General features: G+C 41.2%; 1 protein-coding gene across 4 annotated transcripts in view; it reads right to left on the reverse strand.

Moving 5' to 3' along the window:
- TRPS1 (transcriptional repressor GATA binding 1) overlaps positions 1 to 23,761 on the reverse strand; it is a 279,396-nt gene that overhangs the window by 7,999 nt on the left and 247,636 nt on the right. For all 4 annotated transcript variants that reach the window (XM_040432078.1, XM_040432079.1, XM_040432076.1 and 1 more), the window contains one exon: positions 7,080 to 7,202. In XM_040432078.1, the coding sequence (XP_040288012.1) occupies positions 7,080 to 7,202 (123 nt within the window). The remainder of the gene's footprint in view (positions 1 to 7,079; positions 7,203 to 23,761) is intronic.

Below are 23,761 nucleotides of genomic sequence, written 5' to 3' on the forward strand. Positions count from 1 at the left end.
ATGTTTTCAAAATATTTCCCCCCCCCCCAAAAAAAAAAAAAAGGAAATGAACCCTTTCAGGCCCAGAGTATTTTTTTTTTTGCGTTTTCCTTTTGCGCTCCCTGCCTTCCCAGAGCCATAACTTTATATATTTGTCTGTTCACATAGCCCTAAGAGGGCTTGTTTTTTGCAGGACAAGTTCTACTTTCCAACGCCTCCATTTAATATTGCATATGATGTAGTGGGAAGCGTAGTGGAAAAAAATAAAAAATGGGGTGAAATTACAAAAAAATAAAAGCAATTCCACCACAGTTTTATGTTTTTTTTTATTTGCGACGTTTGATGTATGATAAAACTGACCAGTTACTTTTGTTCTACAGTTCAGTACAAATCCGGCAATACCTTTTATGTATATTTTTTTTTGCATTTTGATAGTGATAAAAAAATAAAGTGGGAAAAAAAAATCCGTTTTATTTTTTTGTCGCTATATTTTGACCCCTATAACTTTTTTTTAATTATGTGTACGGAGCTGTGTGGGGGCTCATGTTTTGTGGGGAGATCTGAACTTTTCATTGATACCATTCTGGGGTGTGTATGACTTTTTGATCACTTTTTATTTTTATTTTTTTGTAGAAAATGAAGCGACCAAAAAAGGCGAATTGGCCATTTGGATGTCTTTTTTCCGTTTTGCCGTTTGCTGTATGGGGAATATATTTTTATAATTTTATACTATGGGCGTTTTTGCAAATCACAACACCAATGATGTGTATTTTAGAAAAAAAATTTAGTTCTTTTATTTTTATTTTGGGAAAAGGGGGGTGATTTGAATTTTTATGTTTTTTTATTTTTAAAACTTTTTTCTTTTTTACACTTTTTTATAGTTCCCATAGGGAACTATAACATGCAATCATTAGATTGCTATTCTCATAGACTCCAATGCACTTGCATTGGAATCTATGATGATTTTACTACTTTCCTATGGAGCCCTATTACAGGCAAGAGCTCCATAGGAAATACTATGCAGCAGCCTCCTGTCATTCACAAAGACAGGGGCTGCTGCACACATGCTCCGGCTCCTCCGATCGCCACACGGGGGAGCCGGAGCACAACCGGAAGCGCGCGCTTCTGGTGTTTCACGCTCTCAGATGCCGTGGTTAGGATTGACCACGGCATCTGAGGGGTTAAGTTTCCGCGATCGGCATTACTGTCAGTTGTGGACATTAGCTGCAGGTGTCTGCTATAAGAAGCAAGCAGCCACCCGCGGCTATGGCGTCCGATCCGCTCAGGAGCGGGCGCCATCTTTAAAGACCCCGCCAGGCCCTTACATGTACGGCGCTGGGCGTTAAGGGGTTAATCATGTTTCTGAGGCTATTTATCCTATTGTTTAACATTGAGGTTGCTCGTGGAGAATTTATTCTAAAAATCAACTAAAACTTTTCAAAAAGTTGGGGTTCTACTGAACCTGAATTGTGTGATTGAATTCAGGCAAATGATATAAAGATTTTCAGTTTTTTCAAGCAATCAGAGCGCTTTTGATTCAGTATAATCAATTTGGGCCCAAATCGAATTGGACAGTCGATTTCACCAAGTCAAGCACAAATCAAATTTTAAGAAATTTGATCATCTCTAGTGTCTATAGATGTTGACAATGAGCATTCATGAGTAGGACAAGATCAACCGTAAATGGGTCTTCCTCCTCATGGTCCCAAAGTAGTCACCGGCACTGCTTCTATGGTACATAGATCTCTGCACTAAAGTTATAGTAATTTTTTACTTATATTATTTTTTTGTTATTTCTTGGAATATGCAAGCATTTTCACCCTGTGGTTATATTGCTCAATCCATAGAGTCTAGACTGGAAGCTTCAGGTACTCAAATTACATAAGGGCATACTCAAAATTTTCCTATTTGCAACATATAAGAACTGGTCTTGTGACCAAAGGCGTCCATACACATAAAAGTCAGCTGAACCTGCTGATTTCTGCAGAACCAGTAACCCATCAGATGATATAAAAGGATTAAGAATGTAGAATTGCAATATCCAATCCTTTTATTCTCATGGGAGAAAAACCACCACCATTGGTGACTGGCAAGGGCTTATTCCCCTCTCTTCATTAAGAGGACATGCTTAGCCAAGCATGCATGTTTATGGGGAAGTCTGGAAGAAAACCTCACATCTACTGGAGATATATGGGCACCTTGAGCCTTCAAAACACACTATGTGCATGCTGTCAGCTGCTGCATTATCTCCTTTAATACAAAGATCAGTTGTCACATCTGTGACAGGTCTCAGAAGGTCTGAAAGATTATCTACGCATTAGTGATCTGACAGCCTCTTTTGGTTTCACTTTGTCTGTGTGTTGCTGGTATGTCCACACCTCCTGTTCAGGTGTGGATCATGTGACCTTTACCTCGCCCTATTTATTCTGACTTTTCCCATCACTCCTGGCTTGGGATAATGTCACGGATGTAGTAGGGGAGAACACCAAAAGACAATCAAGAAGAAAGGGGAAAGACACTAGCCCTCACCGCTAGGGAAGGGAAAGGGTCACCACCTATAAAACCCTGCTCCTGGCCCTAACTCCTATCCGTATGGGCACCTCTCGATGGTAGAGATACCCATACACGGGAACCTAGAAAACCCTGGTGACCCTCAGATGCCCTAAAGATAATGACAGGGCAGAGACCACCTGTTCCTTCCCTGGTGAAGGAACTAGTGTCTCACTGAGGCCTAGGAAACAACCAGGGGGGGTACAAAACACGTGTATGGGTATCTCTACCATCGAGAGGTGCCCATACGGATAGAAGTTAGGGCCAGGAGCAGGGTTTAATAGGTGGTGACCCTTTCCCTTCCCTAGCGGTGAGGCCTAGTGTCTTTCCCCTTCCTTCTTGATTGTCTTTTGGTGTTCTCCCCTACTACATCCGTGACATCAGTGTAGGAAAAGGAACCCCACTGGACCCCATTGACTATAATGGCATCCGGCGAGGATCCAGCCTCTTTCCAGCATGAATGCCAGGGTTTCGGCCAGAGAAAAACCACTACATGCATCTACGTCTCCTCTACTAAGGGTATTTCACAAACCACTGCAATAACTGGTTCTCAGGTTTTACAAAAGAGTTAAGCAAAGGGTTGTACTGTAGATAAAGGGTGTGCCAGAGGAGGACCAAAATGTCCTTTTGCCACCTAAGAAGATACCGGTATCTACACAGCTTCTTGAAATGAAAGGTCCCTTCAGCATACGTAGTTTATTCAGTATGCTGTCCTGAAAGGGTCAGACATACAGAGTATGCATGGATTACTCTTTACATTGCAATGCTTCTTTAGGCTTCTGCTTATTCGCAACACTTGATTTTCCACTGAACTATCTATAGAAGTAGTTCAATAAGAAGAAGGTATCAGATCAATAAATTATGCTCTAATCATGCCTGTCTTTTCTTTGGTGATACCATGCACTGCTGACCTAGGGCCCCCTGTCATCTCTATAGAAGTCAGTAAAAGTCATCATTAGCCAACCATCTCCTTCGTAGCCTGGCATTCTTATACTAATGTGCAGCTCTACACCCAGAATATAACAGCTCTCATTTGCCTTGCTATAGAGTCTATTCACTATTAGCCCGGCCGTAGGTCACAGAAAGGCCAAGTTTGAAAGAGGTGATGACAGGACATTCTTAAAACACAACTTAAAAAGGCTGAGAGGCACGTAACGAATTCCTATCATATGCCCCACCACTGAATTTGTATGTTGTTTTCAGGATTTAGTAGCATGGTAGGGGATTCAGAGGTGGCCATCACACCTGCACCGGACTTGTCAGAGCAGGGCCAAAGGCCTCACAAAAATACACAAGCATTATAAAAGGCACATGTTGGGTGAGGAACCCTAGAATAGCTTAATAGCTTTTGCATTGGAGCCCAAGAGCTTCACATTACACCTCCAAGTCAAAATAAACATGAAATCCAAGGGTATTCGCCATTCCCTTGGCTCAACTTCTCACAAAGCAAATTCAATCTAATTTTTCTGACATGATAGCAAAACTCTTGATAGACTGAAAGACAGTCACGTAAATTGGAAAGACATATCATGATAGAGTATCAGAAAATCAGATATGCCGAGCCAAGAGAAAAGTTAAGAAAGGAAAGAACCCTATATTCTGTACCATGCTTTATAAAATGCCAGAGTAAATATGATCTTAAATATTTCTAGCAGTCTTCTTTTTCTCATTCTGTAATGCCCAGTTCCAAAAATAAAATGATAGGGAAGTTTTGAATTTTTTGCAATGCTTCCTTTTACCCATCTGTCTTCTTTGGTAAATAGGATGAGTGACACAAAATCTGATGGCAATGAATAAGCAAAAAGGAGACAAAATAAACATCCTGAGCAATACAGTTTTGAAATGAAAATGCCACACTGTGTTTGGATATCTTTTAGAAAAATTGGGCAGTAGTGTTATTGCACAGCAAGAAGGAAACACAACAATAGACCATTTAAACTGTGCTTCATAGAATTTGTAGCACTTCATAAGTCAATGGAAATACTGCAGGTAAAGTTCTCTATAAATTCTGCTGCAGAAGAATATCTCAGCGCCAATAATACCGGTTCTCTGGGGAGCAGTGGATCTTGGGCTATTTTCCAGAGGTATAGAGAATTTTACAATAAATATTATGTGAGAAAAGCCTTAACAAGTAATGTTGCTGCACTAGAAGACAGGAGACGGCCATCTAATGAAGTGCTGTTTGCTAGTAAAGATGTGATAGCTTTACAGAAATCCATTAGAAAGGTTCTGAAGGCTATTGTTTACCAAGCCCAGTAGATAAACCTAAAAGTGAAGGTTGACTAAATAGCAATAACTCATAACTCAAGAACTCAAAAGATCACTCATAATAGCAGCATATTGCCTGATGATGGTTCTGCAGGGAACTTAGAATTTGAAACTACCCATATACCGTCATGGATTGTCCACACAGCTGGATGGGCAATGGTAAGTCCATTACTAGGGATGAGCGAATCCGTGGAAGTTCAGGTTCACCTGAACTTCAGGTCAAAGTTCGGGTCCCGGACCCGAACTTGACCCTGAACCCCATTAAAATCAATGATGACCCGAACTTCACTTTATTATTTTCCATTATAAAATGGTTATATCGGAAAATAATTGCATTCTTAAGACAGAATGCAAAACAATATGACCATTTAGGGGTTAAAAAAAACCTCACCTCATCCACTTGATCGCGCTGCAGCAGCTTCTTCTATCTTCACTGAACAGGATCTGCCAAAGGACCTGCAATATGCGTAATGACGTCACCATGTGGGAGAGCGTGGTGACGTCCTGTTCAGTGAAGATGCTGCAGGTCCTGTTCAGTGAAGATGCTGCAGTGTGATCAAGTAGATGAGGTGAATTGTTTTTTAACCCCTAAATGGTCATATTGTTTTGCATTCTGTCTTAAGAATTCTATTATTTTCCGATATGACCATGTTGTAATGGAAAATAATAAAATAATAAAATCCCCCAAACACTGAACTCGGACTTCAGTGAAAAAGTCCGGGTTCGGGTCCGGGTACCCAAACTTGCAAAGTTCGGTACGAACCCAAACTTTGCAGTTTGGGTTCGCTCATCCTTATATCCATTACATTTGAACTTTTCGGTCTATGAAATTTGATCGAATAGATTCTTTGGAATCAAAATTCTAACAGAATTTTTCAAAAAATCCAGATTAGAATCAGCATTGCTTGAGATTCGATTTGGGAGAATTTTTCTGTCAGAGAGATATAGGGATAGAAAGATAGAGAGAGACACTTTTCCAGGCATTCAAAGTACAGTACCTTTGATTCGAATCAGACCCAAATAGAATTTTAACAAATTTGCTCATTTCAACTAAAGAGGATCTATCAGCACTCCTGATTTGTTCTAGACAATACTTGTATCCTTTGTGAAATTCTGGCAGAACTATGTGTTGTTCAATTCCTCTGGCATTTCTCCTAGAAAGTTAGGAATAAATTGACAACTGGGTCTTTCCAGTTGACTGCGTGCTCCTACAATCTCCAATGATGACAATGGAAGACTGTGTAGGGACACATCCTTTTGACAAAGGGAATGGTAAAACACCAGTTGTCTATTTATCTATACATTTCTAAGAGGGCTAACAGAGGAATAGCACAATATAGAGTTATAAACTATTTTCCAGCATTACTACTTGGGGTATGCAAATACATAATACAACAGACTTGTGAGAAGTGGTGTCAGGTTCACTTAAAGGGGTTTTCCAGTAATAATGTTTTTTTAGAGTTTTTTAAAGTGTTTACAGCCTGCCACCATACTTACCGTACCTTACCTGCCGCTCCATTCCTCTGCACTGTCTCCATCTTCCAGTCCCTGCATCATTTACATCCGGCAGTGCATGGTCACATGCTCCACTAAAGTCAATGACTGGATTCAGCGATGATGTGGCCACAAGGAGCAGTTATTGGCTGAAGTGGTGCATGTGACCGTGCACTGCCGGATGTAAACAATGCATGGACCGGAAGATAGAGACAGGAGCATCAGTGGAGAGGATCAGAGCGACTTGGAGCAGGTAGGTATGAATCCTCTATTTCAAGGAGAAGTCTATGGGCACTGGCTTAAAGATCTATATTATCGATAAATCCCTTTTAAGCACTTCTACAATTTGACTTATTTTTGACTCATTGGAAAGACGAGCGGGTCCACTGGCTAGTCAGGCAGGTACGCTTGTGTACGCAAATCTGTCCGTTTAATACATTTAGAGTATTTGACGTTAAGCAGGCCATAGCATATGTGGTTCTTCATGGTGTTGATAACATGCAGATCCAATCATTATCCTAATCAGGCAAGGGCAGGTCATTTTTTTTAGGTGGTTGAGCACACTACAGTTCATCCTACATAAAATAATTCTATGATCCACAACTTTATTTATAGACTAAAAATGTCCAAACATCCCTATCGTAGGTAAAATAGAGTGGAAAGCAAAGCCATGTGGACTATTCTATATGAAAGTCGAAGGCAATTGTACATTTCATATAGAAGAGACCACATGTGTTCATATTTCCCTAGACCTGGCAATGAAACTTAGGAATATTCGCTTTGCCTACCGAGTGCAGTTTCTGGTAGAGGCCACAGGCATTGCAGACGTAGCCACCATTTGCATTCTTTCGCCAAAGTGAAGTCTTTGTGGTCAAGCAGTTGGCACAAAAAACCCCGGAGCCTCTGCGTCTCTGAAAAATCAAGAAAGCAAAACATAAATCAAACATGAGCAATAATATTATCTTTACAAAGATGAGGTTTTCTTTAACACAACCGTACAAGGTCTATTCTTTGGGGATATTGACAAGCCAAGTTTTCAGGCCAAATTAAGCACAAATGAAATTGTCTTCATCATAATTAGATCTAGTTGTTTTAATTCATTACTTCGCTTTTAGAAATAAAACATGTATATTGGGGTTGCTGGTTGAAGTAGTCTCAACTACTAAAATTGGCAGAAGAGCTATAAAAGAAAATAAAAGACTATATAATATAAAACTATAAAATAATTTTTTTACCTATATAGATTAATGAATGACCTGACAAGTACATCGTTATTAAGCAAATAAAATTCAACTTAAATTAGTAATAGGACTCCAAATGGATTGTACTTAACAATAAAAAGAAAACTGAATCACTTGGTTAGGGTTGTACAGGGTCTTTAATCTCTTAGACAGTCAGCAATTTAATGTAATGTAATAAAAACAATTGTAGAAACGTATTTATTCACTACTAGTCAGATCCATTCAAAGGATAATAAACCCTTCACATGTTCTAGGCAGAAATAATTTAACCAGTGGAATACACAAATAATAATGGAATATACTATAAAATAATAAAAAAGGAAACCCCCTTGTGGTCCTGATTAAGCCACTAAGGCTCTCTACAATATATTGAGCATGGAGTGACATTCACTCACCAACCCCTATCCTTTCAACTCTATTGTTTGCTACATTTGTGGGGCCAATAGAGAGATTCACACCATATATACTGTTCTAAAATAGGACCACTTGGAACTACAGAAGAGGAAAGCTTTCATGCTTTGGTTCCATAGGCTTTTAAAATTACCCTTGGGGTTGTCCAGGATTTTACTATTGATGGACTAACTTCAGGATAGGCTATCAATATCTGATCAGCAGGGGTCCAACACAACATAGCCCCGCTGATCAACTATTTCAGAGTAGCTCCAGCACCAGAACTACACAGCTCCATCCATTGTGTAGTGGACTGAGCTGGTAACTGCAGCACTGCTCCCATTGAAGTGAAAGGGAGCAGTGCTGCAGTTATTAGCTCCCTCCACTGTGTACTGTAGTTATGGTGCCCATGTCTGGTGCCATGGCTATGCTAAAACAGCTGATCCACCTAGGTGTATGGTGTCAGACCCATGCAAATTAGATATTGATGACGTATCCTAATGATGGACCATCAATAGTAAAGTCCTGGACAACTCCTTTAGGGTGGGGGGAAAAATGGGGGGAAAAATGGAAACACATAAAAAAACTTTATTCCCCTGCAGATGTGCCAGTGGACCCCCACAGGTCACTGTCTTTAATCTGTCAGTGATGAGGCGCCATACCAGCACATGAGCACTTTATGCAACAACTGGCCTAAGCTGTTGTGTGCCATATTTCGATCATTGAGTAGTAGTATGGCTTGTGATCGCTGAGGCCACTGATTACAAGCTGGCAGCCAAAGACTGTTAAAGGGTTATTTGTATCCCATGTCTGAAAGGTGTGGGTCCCACCTCTGGGACCCGCACCTATAATTAGAATAAAGCTCACAAAGTCCTGGAGGGTGCACAGCCGCCCTCCATTCATTCCTACAGGAGAGACAAAAATAGGCGAGTGGCACACTTAGCTATTTTTGAAGATCCCACTTAAATTAATTTGTAGCCCAAAGCGCAAGCGTGGCCACCATTCAATTCACTTCTATGGGGCTGATGGAAATAGCTGAGCCAATGTTCGGCTAATTTTGACGGTCTCATAGGAATGAATGGACGGTGGCCTCGCATGCAAACTGTGCCCTCCGGGACTTTTCGGACTCTTTTTTAAGCATAGGTACGGGTCTCAAAGTTAGGACCCGCACCCATCATAAATTGGGAGCATATCCTTGCAATATGCCCCCAATGACTGAGATGGGAACAACCCTTTAAGAACTGGATGAGCAGCAGAATTAAGTAGTTTGTTGTTATTTTATAATATTTGTGGTTCCTTTTAGTATTATTTTTTTTTTTAGAAAGAGGATAACCCCTTAAAAAAAAAAAAATGCCCATAAATGATACACACCATTATGCCTAGTGTTGCACTGGAAGAGGGGGTGCATATCAGCGTATCATGCTCCGCTCCCTAGGAACCTATACTATATACAGTATTTGCTCAAAACAATCTCTAAATTTGCTCTAGACAAGACTTAAAGCTTCTGTTAGGGAGACAAAAAGAATCTCTGTATATTAATGTATTTTAAAAGTAATGGAATGACATTACACCTAAAAAATAAAAAAATAAAAAAAATTAAAAAAATCCATGAATCCTTATCACTTTTCGACAAATATAAGAGACTACCTGCATAAACGTGTATGCCTCCGCGGGAAGACAGTTTAAGTAGAAGCTTCAATGTGCACATCTAGGAACTGACAAAACCCCAATAATGTTAAGTCTTTTTCTGAAGCTGGAAATTCGCACCAATTTATTCACAAATCTAATAGAAAATGTCACTGTCAATTGGTTCTTCCCAGCAGAAGGCAAGAAAAGACCGCTAAGAGATTTATTAAGCATGACTGGAGAGATAACGAACCCCTTAAATTAAGGGCATTCTAAATATCCACCAGGAGAAAATGAACAAGGATAGGAACTGTTCAAAAACACATTACTTACATGGAAAATGATTCTTGTAGTCCTACATAAGACATAGATCCTTTTTTTTTATGTGCATTACATATTAGGACATGTACACCGGCAGACTGATGCATTTGGAAATATTTGCTTTACACAATCTTTTTCAATATGGTACATTAGGACATTTGAGGACTAATAAAGGGCTCTCAATCAGTGGCACATGTAGAAGAGAAATGGACCCTACAGTAGTGTTGAGGGAACCCGAACTGCAAAGTTCGAGTTCGTACCAAACTTTGCAAGTTCGGGTACCCGGACTCGAACCCAAACTTTGCAGCAAAAGTTCGGGTTTGAGTTCGGTATTTGGGCATTTAATAAAGCTTGTTGAAAGGCTGCAGGTGTGTGGGGGTGGGTCCCGGGTGTCAGATCTCCAGCGATGAGATACTATTGACCTATCCAGAGGAAAACCCCTTTAAGTAAAGACCTCTATGTCCTCAGTGAAGACAGTGCAAGTGTAAGTCACTATAGGGACCAATACAAAAGGGGTCATCCGAGAATATAATTAATTAAAGTACCTGCAGGAAATGTTCTAAAATATAAAACTAACCATTATATTAACCTGGTGAATCTAGCATGCTCTTGCCCCGGTGCTACAGTAGTCCCGCTAGTCCGTGTTCTCTTGTCCAGCAGTGATGACATCACACACATCCATGTGACTATTGCACCAAACCATTAGCCTTACAATATTGAGCCATGTATTCTAGAATCACTGTTGAGGCCAGTGACTGGCTGCAGAGGCCAGTGACTGGCTGCAGAGGTCATATATATGTATGGCACGTTATTGCTGCAGGAGCTGGAGCAGCATTGGATTTGCAGGAGACTAAGGGTTGGTTTCTTATTTTATAATATTCCCTGCAGGTTATTTAATTTATTATATCCTTGGACAACCCTTTAAATTCTGTAGGCTCAAATATATGGTATAGTATGAGGAAAACTAGCCAATCAATTCTTAAGGTTGGGAGATACGACATACGGAGAAGAGAGGTCACACCACAGCAAAGTTCAAACTTAGTCCTCCATTACTGTGCCACCAAGGATTTTATTTTTCTGCTCTTACATCTTTCAATGGGCCAATACCGACTCTCTTGTTTCCAAACCCTATAGGTCCTTTGGAGAAGGAAGTCCTGCACAGGTTCTCCAGTATGAAATAGCATAGCTGGTTCCCTTCTCTGATGGCCCCAGATCAGCTGCATGGTCTGTCCTCTACAGTGTACTGTACAACCTTGGTCTCAAAGATGATTAGAACATTGGAACAATGAGAAAAATAGAAACCCGAAGGATGACTGGGATCCACAAATGAGATAGAGCTACTTTCTCCAGAAGAGATGAGAGACGTGTCGAGCAAATTCTCTTTAATAAACAGAAAATTACCTTCATTATAAATCAGCAATTTTAAAGGGTTTATTCCAATTTTACCAATTTATTTAACACAAGTCTGCGCTGCAGAAGAGAAGCCTATTGCCAAAAGAATACAATGGATGCAATTGTACTCTGATACATTTCAAATAAAAACCTTTGTGCAGACACAATTTTGGCCTGAAGTCTGGAGCACTTTCTTGGCATTGAATGGGCATTTGATTCATCAAGTGTTTCACAATCCATAAGAAATATTAAATATAAAAAACCCTGGTACTGGGCCAGCTTTCTGAAGGAATATGTTCCCACCAGATGCAAGCATTAACAGGAACACCTCAGGTAAATAACTATATGCATTAATATTCAAATAACTGTTCTGCACAAGCGGTAAATAGAGATGGAGATTACACTGTGGTCAATATGACAATGTATACACTATATATAATATATATATATATATATACTATAATCAATATATACACTATAGTCAGTATGACAATATATCCACCATAATATATTAACTATACTCCATATAATATATACACTACAGACAATATACAATAACTGTCAATACAACCATATATACTATAGTTAAAATAACATATCTACACTAATCAATATAGCCATATATACACTATAATCAATAGAACCATATATACAGTACTCGGTAGACAATATATACTCTATACGCCAATATAAGCATATACTGTATATAGTAGTTTAACAATATATGCACTATAAACAATATAATACACTGTAGTCCATATAACGCTATGGGGCACATTTATTAAGACCAGTGTTTTAGACGCCGGTCTTAATAACTAGGGTTGATCGCGAATATTCTAATTGTGAATTTTTATCGCAAATATTGGCACTTCGAGAATTCGCAAAAATCTAGAATATAGTGATATATATTCGTAATCACGAATATTCTATTTTTTTTTTTCATCAGTAACCTCCCTTCTTGCTTGTGGGCCAATGAGAAGGCTGCAATGTCTTTGTCTGAGCTTAGCAACATCCCTAGCAACCAATAGGAAAGTTGCCTACCCCTTACTATATAAGAACCTCCCCAGCAGCCATTATCTGCAGTTTTATGGAGTTCTGAGAGAGAGAGCAGTGACATTGCTGTGCTCTGTGCTTTCATCTGGATCCTATTCCTTATCCAATTACATATATATAACACAGACAGAGTGTAGGTTATATAGTGATATAGTGTAGCTGGTTCCAGTGCAGGGTGTTAGGTAGTGTGATAGGAATTACTGTTTCTCTGCTGTCCATACATACATGCTACAGACATTGTGCTGTGATGTCACAACAATACTTAGTGCACTAATTAATATCTACTCAAACCTGATAACATTTTAGAGACTGAGTGCCCAAACTGCAACCCAAAACCCACTCATTTTGCACAAAGAGCCAACACGGCAATTTACCTTGAATACTACAGTCCAATATAGTGTATCGTCCACGTACTTTATCACTTAGCTATAATATCCTGCCTAAATTCAGTGCGCTGCCTGTGCCGTTCACAGTGCGCCCTGCGCTGATGAATGTCAGGTAAAGTCTAAGGCATATTGGTACACGATAGACTTTTTCTAGGGTGCAGGTGCCCACAGAGACAACTTTGAGTGCCAACTCTGGCACCTGTGCCATAGGTTCGCCACCATTGCCATAGACAATATTACCAATTTCTGAAAGAAATCACTGGAAATCATCCTTCTGGCACATTCACACAGCAGATGTCATGCATAGATTTTGGGTCCTATTCTGCTCTGAAACCCCCCCACTAAACACCTTCTATTGATTCTAATGGTAGTTCCGTGGGGCAGTACACATGGCTGCAAAGTTTTCTGCCATAGAAAAAAGAAATGACATTTCCCAACGGTGCATGGCTTCTGAGCAGTTGTTCTTTATAATCGGAAGCGCCGTCTGCACTTTCAAATCCTTTATTGTTTCATTACATAGTTAGGCTCGCTGGCCTTTCTTTACTTGAGAATGCTGAGCTGATTTTCATCCCATACCACGCGCCGTTTCGGGGGTTACGCCGCCTTACTCATGCGTAACTATGGGGTGTAACCAGGCTCCTTAAATACATCACGGTTACGTCCCAGTATATGCAAACCTCATAGTTATATCATACAAATGAATAAAAACTATTAAAAGTATTTAAGAACCGTTACGCCACAGCTGATCACAGGAATACCCTAAAATTGCAAATATCATTCAATCCATTTGGTTTTATTGTTTCCTTTTTTGTTATCCATCTAGTTTCGTGTTGTGGTAATCTACGTTTATTATCATCTGGTATTGTACTAGGATTAATCCATTCTAATACAGTCCATTGTAATTTGTGCCATTTGTCTCCCATTTCGAAACAATGTTGCAACAATGTAGCTGGATGTAGTAGGTGTCATTGTGGCAAACTCATAGCAACCAGGGGCATAGCTATAGGGGGTGCAGAGGTAGAAGTCGCTACCGGGCCCTTGGGCCACATAAGAAGACACCAGTATTAGGGCTCATTCACACAAATGTATTTGGCGTTCCGTATATGGGTCGTTTTCTGCGTTCCGCATGCGGTCCGTATACGGAACCATTTATTTTAATGGGTCCGCAAAAGATGCGGACAGCACTCTGTGTGCTGTCCGCATCCGTTGCTCTGTTCCGTGGCCCCGCAAAAATTATGAGTCCTGTCCAATTCTTGTCCGTTTCGCGGACAGGAATAGGCATTTCTACAATATAATGGGCCTCCTGTTCTGTTCCGCAATTTGCGGACCGAAAGAAAACGGCCCTTATAAAAAGTGCATGCTGGTCAAGTTACACCTCTGGCTGGAGGGCAGGGGTTAAGTCAAGAATTTGGCATGGGTGCGGGTGCCGTTTCATTTTTTGCCTCAGGCAGCACGTAGACTAGATGCTTACCTGCCCCCTACAAAACACTGAGGGAAGGGGGACCAAGCTGAACTCTTGCAACAGGGCCCACGAGCCTTTAGCTGCGCCCCTGAAAGCAATAGATGAGAACAACCCTCTAAATAACCCTATGGAAGAGGACAATGGGCATTTCCTACTACAGCCGGAGCATTTGCAGCAATATGATAGTTCCTAGCCAAGAACATGGAGCGTCATTGGCCATTTAATTGTGTGCATCTCATTCATCAGGCCGAGTCAATAACACCCGCAGCCGTCAGCCACATTATACATTTTCAATAACCTCTCCCAACATCATTTATCATTGCACCCGACACAACCTATTGCTGTAATCTGATCCTTCATAGATTGCTGCGAAAGACTGAATAATGTACTTTGTGCCGTTAATCCAAGTAGGAATTGTACATTCTAAGATAATGCTGTGTCAATGTGAACGTGGGGAGGTCTGCTATGCAACTAAGGAGATCAGTCTCCTTCTAGGAAATCTTGAAAATAAATTCTAGTTCAATACAAGCTACTGTTCTCCGTTGTCAGCCACTTCCAGCTGAGGAATGGGTACTGTACTGGTCTTCACTGGGATCACCCACAGGTCCTCAAGAAAAATGACAACATACTTAGGCCTCCTGCACACGGCCGTGTTCCGCGGCCGAGAGCGGTCCGTAGTAACCCGGCCGGGATTCCTTCTGACAGCAGGAGCGCACGGCGTCATTGGTTGCTATGACGCAGTGGGCTTCATGCCGCCGCTGCTGCTGTACAGTGATACACTGCGGCGGCATGAAGCGCACGGCGTCATAGCAACCAATGACGCCATGCGCTCCTGCTGTCAGAAGGAATCCCGGCCGGGCTACTACGGACCGCTCTCGGCCGCGGAACACGGCCGTGTGCATGAGGCCTTATTCTCAGGAGTAAATGACTCCTTACTTATTGAGTGTTTTTGTCTTAGAGAACAGAGAAAAGCAAAGTAACCATACTTTTGCCAGGGTCAAGATTTTCTTAGTTGTAATTCTAATTCGGGGGTACTGGGGGCACTATGGGTGTGGGGGAGGAGCAGAGAGAGGAGGACCGAGAACATCATACTAATAAGAGTGGAGTGGCCATTACATTAATTATAAAGAGGGGCCATTATATTAATAACAAAGAGGGGGGCCATTATATTAATAATACAGAGGGGGCCAATACATTAATAATAAAGAGGGGGCCATTATAATATACAGGGTGAATAAAATTAGAATGGGGAACTATCGGTCTATCTCTAGCACAATATTGGGTGGCAGCGGGATGAGTTGTTGAGACACCAGGAGGGGGAGGATGATAGTAAAGTGAGGAACCTAAAGAAAAATTCTGTGAAACTCTGCAGAGACGAGAAGCGGCTGAAAGAAGTTATCATGGCGGTCTTATCTACGAATGAAGACACTGAGGAAAGTCTACATCACAGGAGACGTCACTGGATGTAACAGGTATGGTGCTGTATTCTCCTGTATGTAATAATGTCCATCCACATATCTGTTTCACGGTAGAGTAGGGGGAGGAGATTGAGAATTTGGCCCATCCTGACGCATCCTGGCCCCAGACTTCAGGTCACACTGTGTTCTGAATTCTGGGGCCTCACACTCATCTATGCATTATCTGTACTCAGAGAGTTATCACCGTGTTAGCTGAGGCGTTACATAGGACTGCAGGTGACATCTACTATATTATCTGTACTCAGAGAGTTATCACTGTGTTATCTCAGGTGTTACATAGGACTGCAGGGAACATCTACTACATTACCTGTACTCAGAGAGTTATCACTGTGTTATCTGAGGTGTTACATAGGACTGCAGGTGACATCTACTATATTATCTGTACTCAGAGAGTTATCACTGTGTTATCTGTGGTGTTACATAGGACTGCAAATTATCTAGTACATTATCTGTTAAAAGGGGCGTGCCCACATGCTATGCCACTGCAAGAATCACCAGCAACTCCAGACTGCCAGGGAACCCTTCCTTGATGCCCCTTATGCACAAATCCGGCAGAAGAAGAGCCTGCTGCAGTTCACCGGATTTTGCCTAGCGGGATAATGCCGTGCAACGCCGCACACAATGACTATAATGGGATCCGGACCCTTTCTGGAATAAATGCCGGGTTTCGACTGGACAAAGATTTGTGTATGCGTGACTTTTTGTCTGGCGGAAAGCTGGCGTTATGAGAGTCAATAGGCTGTGAACGGTATTATCCCGCTAGGCCGGATCCGGTGAGAGGAACAGCTTGCTGGATTTGTAAAACGCATATGTGAATATATCCTTAAAGATAGCTAGAATATGAGGTAAACAGAGTAGATGTAAATATAGATGTATAAGAAAATGATAGATAGACAGATAGGTAATGTTACCTAAATAAGATGTAGATATGAAAAAAAGATAGATAGATAGATAGATAGATAGATAGATAGATAGATAGATAGATAGATAGATAGACAGTGTAATGCCAATGCTATATCCGGTATACAGAATCCACACTGTACAATGATCAGACACGTATATGTTATCCATACATGTATTTATGTAGGTAAAAATACTCCAAGAACAAGGATGTGACTCCACTTGCATCTTATGTATAAATGAATACAAAAAAGAAGAGATTTCAGTCTCTGAGTCACTTCCTTGTAGGCGTTGGTAACCATCAAATGTTCCACAGCTTTTTTTTTTTTCACTCACAAGTTCCTTTTTTCTTGTAGTGTTAATAACTTCATAACCTACCATGTCTGTGAGGATGGATTACGGTGAAGAAGCAAGGATTTGCCAAAAATTAAGAGAATTTAAAATGTTTTCAAAATTTACCCCTGAGTGTGATCTTTTTTTTTTGGTAGACATATTCTTGTTGATCTACAGTCTACTGTAGGGATTTCTTTACCCTTTGGAGCAGCATTTTGTGCCCCAGAGCTGCTGTTCTTACTGAACGTGGTACAGGAAGTTGTAACCATCAATAGAGATTTTAGAGGCTATGGAAAGGGGTCTTTGGTCACCCTATCATCTAGGTATAAAGAAACGGTTTTGATTACACCTGCCTTCTGTTCCTCTCAGTCACTGCAATCTTGTGTCTCTCCCATGTGCCTTTGGTGGCTCCTTAGATAAGATAAGTCGTGATACTAGTAGGGGCAATGACTAGTGAGTCCATAGTGTACTCTGGGACCTAGGAATACAAACTCCTCTTCCTGCTCATGGGGTCTCCATTCATTACACTGGAGAGAGAATTTTGGAAAAACAACAGTTATTAAAGGGGTCGTCTCATCAAGACAACACCAGACCACATGCCTTACCAGAGAATGGGCCAATCTGTGAACCAGAACAGAAAGCTGCATTGTAATACTGCATTTCTCCTGCAGAGGCCACTGCAGGAGAATTGCCTGGCTAGTCAAGGGACCCATGACGATCAGCTGATCCCCAAGGGCCTCTTCTTTGTTTTGTTTTTTGTTTTTTACAGAATTAAATCTGTATTTCTGTAGCACCAACCAGTGATCTAATTTGCAAAATATCAAAAATTATCAAAATCCAATATACCAAAGGTCATTAACAACACATAGATGTAGCAGTCCCAAACTTTAGAGTGACATCACATCTCACCGTGGTACCACGGCACAAAAGCCACTGAAAGACATCGAAAAAGTCAATCAAAAGTCTTTTGCCATTGTTTACTTAAAGGGGTTATCCCATGACTAATGTAAAAAATGAAAATCAGACATGATATAGGACATGACAATCTCTTTCCAACAAAGCTAAAACCAGCCCTGCACCTCACATGGATCCAGAGATCTCCACATTCATTGCTCTGCTACATTTATATCAAGCTGGCAGCTCAAAGGGAGTGTCTTTTCTGCTGCATCTAAGCGGCTGTGTCCATGCTCTGCCTATCACAGCTCAGGGGGAGTGTCTTTTCTGCTGCATCTAAGCGGGTGTGTCCATTTTGCAGCAGCTCTCGCCCTATCACAGCTCATGAGGCAGCTGTAGGATGAATGAGCAGGTGGCGCTATACATATACATTTTATTGAATAACTCAGTGGCTATGTAAAATTTTAAATTACATGCATTTACAAAAGTATTCAGATCCAGGTGCTGGTTTGAAAACTGTAGAATATTTTTTGTGGGACAACCCCTTTAATGTGTTAAGAATTAAGATAAGGATTGCTACATCTGTATAACCGTTATGGTGATTTGTCAAAATGCAGTTGAAGCTTCTTGTGTAGTATGGTTTCCTGAGCAGCAGAAGCACCACTCCTGGCCATGTCTCCCACTGTTGTTTGCGCAAGACATCGAAACGACGCGCCCCTGAGCCACGATAAGGTAGAGTTATATCACAAAGGACACACCCCCTGAGTTGTCAGCTTGAAGTAAATTTAGAAGAGCCACTGGAGGAATAAATGAGGAGATCTCTGTATTTCTGTTGCAATCTCGCCCTACATACTGCAGATGCAAAGTATCCAAAGCTCTGGAATACACACGGCAGGAATTCCTAACAAGTTTTACGCTCACATATATTCAGATCTACTCATACCGCTAATATCTATGCATATATTTCATTAATTGGCATAGGAAGCTTGCACGTCAAGTAGTTATTTGTGCTGAAGGCAGAGAATCATGCCAGGAGCTGCAAACAACGAGAATGGAATATATTTAAAGGCCAAAACAGCTACATTGCATTTTCAGACTGTCTAGCAATGTTGACCTGACATACACTCATTACTGGGGTAGTGATCACTTACCAACAAGTCTGCAGCAGCTTAAATTCTAACATCTCAAGCGCACATTGAAAAACAAATTCAAAAACATAATTTACTCTGAAAAAGGAAGAAGGTATAAAATGAAGATTTTTAAAAGTATCAGGAAATATAGCAGGAGTTCTGCACTATATATAGTTAAAGATTATAGAAAGTTAAAATAGTCTACATTTTTCAAACCAGCATCCGGATCCGATTACTTTTATAATTACATATGATTAAACATCAAGTATAGCCACAGAGTTATTCAATAGCATCCATCTGTATGGCGCCACCTGCTGTTTGCTCTTGTCCTTATTTCTCTGTCCACCTTACTAAGTTGGTCGCACATGCTCATTTTCATTTTTCAACTGCCAATAGCCTTATCTACTGTTAGAAGCTATGATAGTTAACGAGTAAGCTGAAGCAGAAACGACACACCCTCTGAGAAAGGAAACGACCCTGAGCCATAACCGGCAGAGTTGTATCACAAAGGACACATCCCCTGAGCCGACTGCTAGAAGAAAATCCAGCAAAACAATTGGATCAATTAATGGGGAGATCTCTGGATCCATGTGAGGAACAGGGCTGGTTCTAGCTTTGTTAGAGATTGTCATGGACTATATGCCGTCTGATTTTCATTTTATTTAATTAATTATGGGATAACCCCTTTAAAAGGTTGTCTACTTTGGACACTCCTTTTTTGCTAGAAGTCCCCCCTGAAAATCAGGGGATCACAGGGATTCTTGGTGACGAGAGTCGATTAACTGTAAGTGTTCAATTTCCCTGCAGTGCCATCACTGGGGATATGAGGTATTACACTGGTCATTAAAGGTAAAGGGGTTGCCTCTCACTTCAGCAAATGACATTTATCATGTAGAGAAAGTTAATACAAGGCACTTACTAAAGTATTGTTATTATCCATTGCTTCCTTTGCTGGCTGTATTCATTTTTCTATTACATTATACACTGCCTGTTTCCATAGTTATGACCACCCTGTAATCCAGCAGTGGTGGCCATGCCTGCACACGATAGAAAAAAGCATCAGCTTCTCTGATGACATGGATCGTGGAAGTGCGCATAGGCCAGTGCTTTCTCCTATAGTGTGCAAGAGCGACCACCGCTGTTGAATTGCAGGGTGTTCATAAATATGGAAACAGGCCGTGTATATTGTGATGAAAAAATGAATGAAGCCAACAAAGGAAGCAACATGGACAATCACAATACATTAGAAAGTGCCTTGCATTAACTTTCTCTACATGATAAATGCCGTTTGCTGAAGTGATAGACAACCCCTTTAATTATACTGCTTAGAAATAAGAGACTTCTTCCTTAGGGCTCATGCACACGACTGTATGTATTTTGCAGTCCGCAAAACACAGATTCACAAAAAATACAGAAGACGTCCGTGTGACATCCGTATTGCATCAGTTTGGACAACATTAAGACAAGTTCTATTTTTTTGCGGAACGGACTTGCAGACATACGGAAACAGAATGCACATGGAGTAATTTCAGGTTTTTTTTGCGGAGCCTTTGAAGTGAATGGTTCCGCAAATGGGCACAAAAAAAAAAATGGAACGTTTGTGTGCATGAGCCCTAAAAACCATATTTGAAAATGGGTTTGTGAACAAGACAACCCTTGACTGCCACCCATAGGACTCACAGGCCTCTGACAAAATACTTATAATTTTATGGTTCCATCAGCTACTAAATTTCTCCTGTAGTGCCCGCTCAAAAAGCCGTAAAGCCATTTCTCGGTTATACAATGAAACCTCTCTTTATCAAACTGGTGTAAAGGTAAAGTGGCCTAGATGCTCATAGCAACCAATCAGGTTCCACCTTTCATTTTGAAAAGAAGCTCTGAAAAATGAAAGTTGGAGTCTGATTGATGGGCAACTAAGACCGTTTTCCTTAACACCAGTTTTAATAAATCTCTCCCTATATCTTTGAGAAGATCATCCCCTAATCTAGGCCAAATCTGATGTGACAGATATTCCACATATACTGTATCATATACACATTATGTCATCTCCTTCTGAAGAGCACTTCTGTTGCAATTTTAGGTGGTCGTCTCAAAGAAGTTCTACTGTATTTGTTCCAAAAGATGACGCTAGCTAGATAGTTCTCATTTTTAGGGAGATACCTCTTTACATTTTATTTTCCCATGGAGTATTGCCACAAAATCTCCAAACACAGCTGGTCTCCTTAAGGAGAGAGAGCCAGTAGCCCTTCCTAACCTGTATCTGTTTTGGAACGCCATCTTAGGCCTCATGCACATAACCGTATGTTCGGTCTGAATCCAATCCATATTTTTTCACAGATCAGGTGCCGACCCATTTATTTTAAAGGGGGCCGCAAAATATGCCGACAGCTCACCATGTATATCCGTTCCATTGCGGATCCATGATTTGCAGAGCGCAAAACAGATATGGTCGTGTGCATGAGGCTTTAGACTCTTCAATGGAAAATCTGCCAAGCTATATAAAGAGAACAATGGGGGATCGGGTTCGATTTGACACACATCAGGTCCCTTGTGGCACTTGTAAAGGCAGCCATATTGTTTTCCCATAAAAATACCTAAAAGCTGCCCATTGTAAGGGATCGTCTCTTATCTGGGGGGGATTCTCACAGACTTCGCTACGGACACCAGATTGAAGTCCAAACGATGCTTTATTTTCAAGCACATCAGCACAAAACAGCAACCATAACATAAATCCTCAGCCGTCTGGCCACTGACTAGACAGTCTACCTTCTCTATCGGGATCTGGGTCTACCACCCAGCTCCCCAAAACACATCACCAATGCTTACCCCACACACAGGGTTAGAGGGTCCTGGCTCCCACAGGCCTCAACACAGCCTGCTCCTTTCCCAGACTGGGACCCACACCAAAGTCCAGCAACAAGATTAAATAGCATCCCTGGACATGGGCATATTCCAAAATCCCAGACTGGAGCATGGGGAACAGGGACCCACCCAGCACATTGCCTGTTCCCAGTAAAAGCCCGCCCTTAACTAGCTAGAGCCAGCTAAGCTAACTATCTTGTGTTGTGGAAATTTTATTATGTAGACATTTTATCTTAGGATGTGTGTGTGTTTTTATAGATTGTCATCTGTCTCCCTGTGTCGGATTTAACCGAAGAACGCTCTAGCAGAGGGTACTTGGGTTAAATCGGGACCAGTGGTAAAACCGTCAGTATGAAAACCTTCTCATGGGCTTGGAGATGTGTTCTCAGTGTGTAGGGGGACGTTTGCCGGTTTGTGAGCACTAAGTGCAATGCAGAGAAGTGAGGTCTGCATAACGAGAGATACATATTATACCTCTGCTGTGGCTTCACTATCCCTTTCTGGATACATATCTGCTTTTAAGACATGCATATCTGCCTTGTCGGTATACTCGCACCGTATACTGACAATAGCCGTAGCAATGTCTCGCAGATAATCTCAAACCTATAAGAACCAGTAGAATTATCTTCACTAGATACTGGTCACTTTGAGCAGTATTGAATAGGGTCCATGCTGACAGTGATGGGGGATGGGCGGCCACCTGGCTGATAATGAACATGACTCATCCTTCCTTATAAAGGGATGGGGTGTGTGCATTGCACTGTCCAGCCACGTTGATGCCCTCCCCTGTCCTTTGACAAGTACCTGAATTTTCTCATCTTCCTGTGTCATCACTTCCTGTATCCTTGTTACATGAAGTAAGTGGTTGGTTGACTGGCCAGCCCCTTTCTATTGTTACTGTGACTAAATAAAAGGTGAGCAGACTGTGGAGGAGGGGCAGTTGCTCAGCAGAACTTAACATGAAAACACCTTTGTCTGACTGCGGTTGAGAGATTTGCCTGTCCTTACATAAAATCTGATGAGAGCGGATTTCAACTATTAATATTTCTACAACACTTGGTGTCCACCAACTAATTTAGTGGCCACCTATATCTAGGGCCTTTACTCCACCAAGACCGGGCCTCTTGAGGTCACACTCCTGGTGCAAACAACATCCCTTTTTCATGCTTCCCCGGGACATTACTGCACCCATACATAATACCTGGCCGACTGATGAACTCCTAACCCAAGCACAATCGTCCACTTTTAGATGACCACATAACATAACATAAAGCCATATGGAGGCAACGCCAGATGGCACAGCACTGTTCACAAATCACACGGTAAAAGTCCCTATGACTGTAATTCTGTAACGTCTAACGAAATCAATAACATCGTGTCTCCTCCACCAGTTACTGCAGGCGATCGGCCACACTGAATGTTACAGCACATAAACTATGACATAATGAAATACAGCTTACACCGACATATTACTATCACTCCCGCTGACAAGCAGAATTACAATATTTCACTTCATTATAGAAAACAGTGTAATCTTTCTGAATGGTCGACTTTTGTAAAAACATCTGCTTGCAATTCTTTTGTAATCTGTCTTGCCGTTATTTCTAGCTGTATGAAGACGTAGGCTGCTCTTACAGATTCCAGTCTATAAAACTGATGATGTATGGATGCAATATAGCCATATACATCCTGTACGTAGGTATTTGTCTAGGCATTAATCTTAAGGAGGGGAGTCACACATGCAATTATGTAAATTTATCAATGTTGTAGATACAAAATAAAATGTGTTACTTGTCTTCATAAAAGGGGGAGAAGTTTTTGAGTCATGCACAGAAAAATGGTCTAGAAAGGGTATATGGCGACCAGTGTTGGACAGATGTCCCTTGGGCCCACAGAAGAAATGATTCTGAAGGCCCACCCTCTGTGTATAGAAGACCTTAAGGGCCATGTTTTATTTGGGGTCCATAGGGTCGGACTGGCCCACGAGAGTACACGATGATCC

Source organism: Bufo bufo, chromosome 5 (genome assembly GCF_905171765.1).
Source record: "Bufo bufo chromosome 5, aBufBuf1.1, whole genome shotgun sequence".
Taxonomy (NCBI): domain Eukaryota; kingdom Metazoa; phylum Chordata; class Amphibia; order Anura; family Bufonidae; genus Bufo; species Bufo bufo.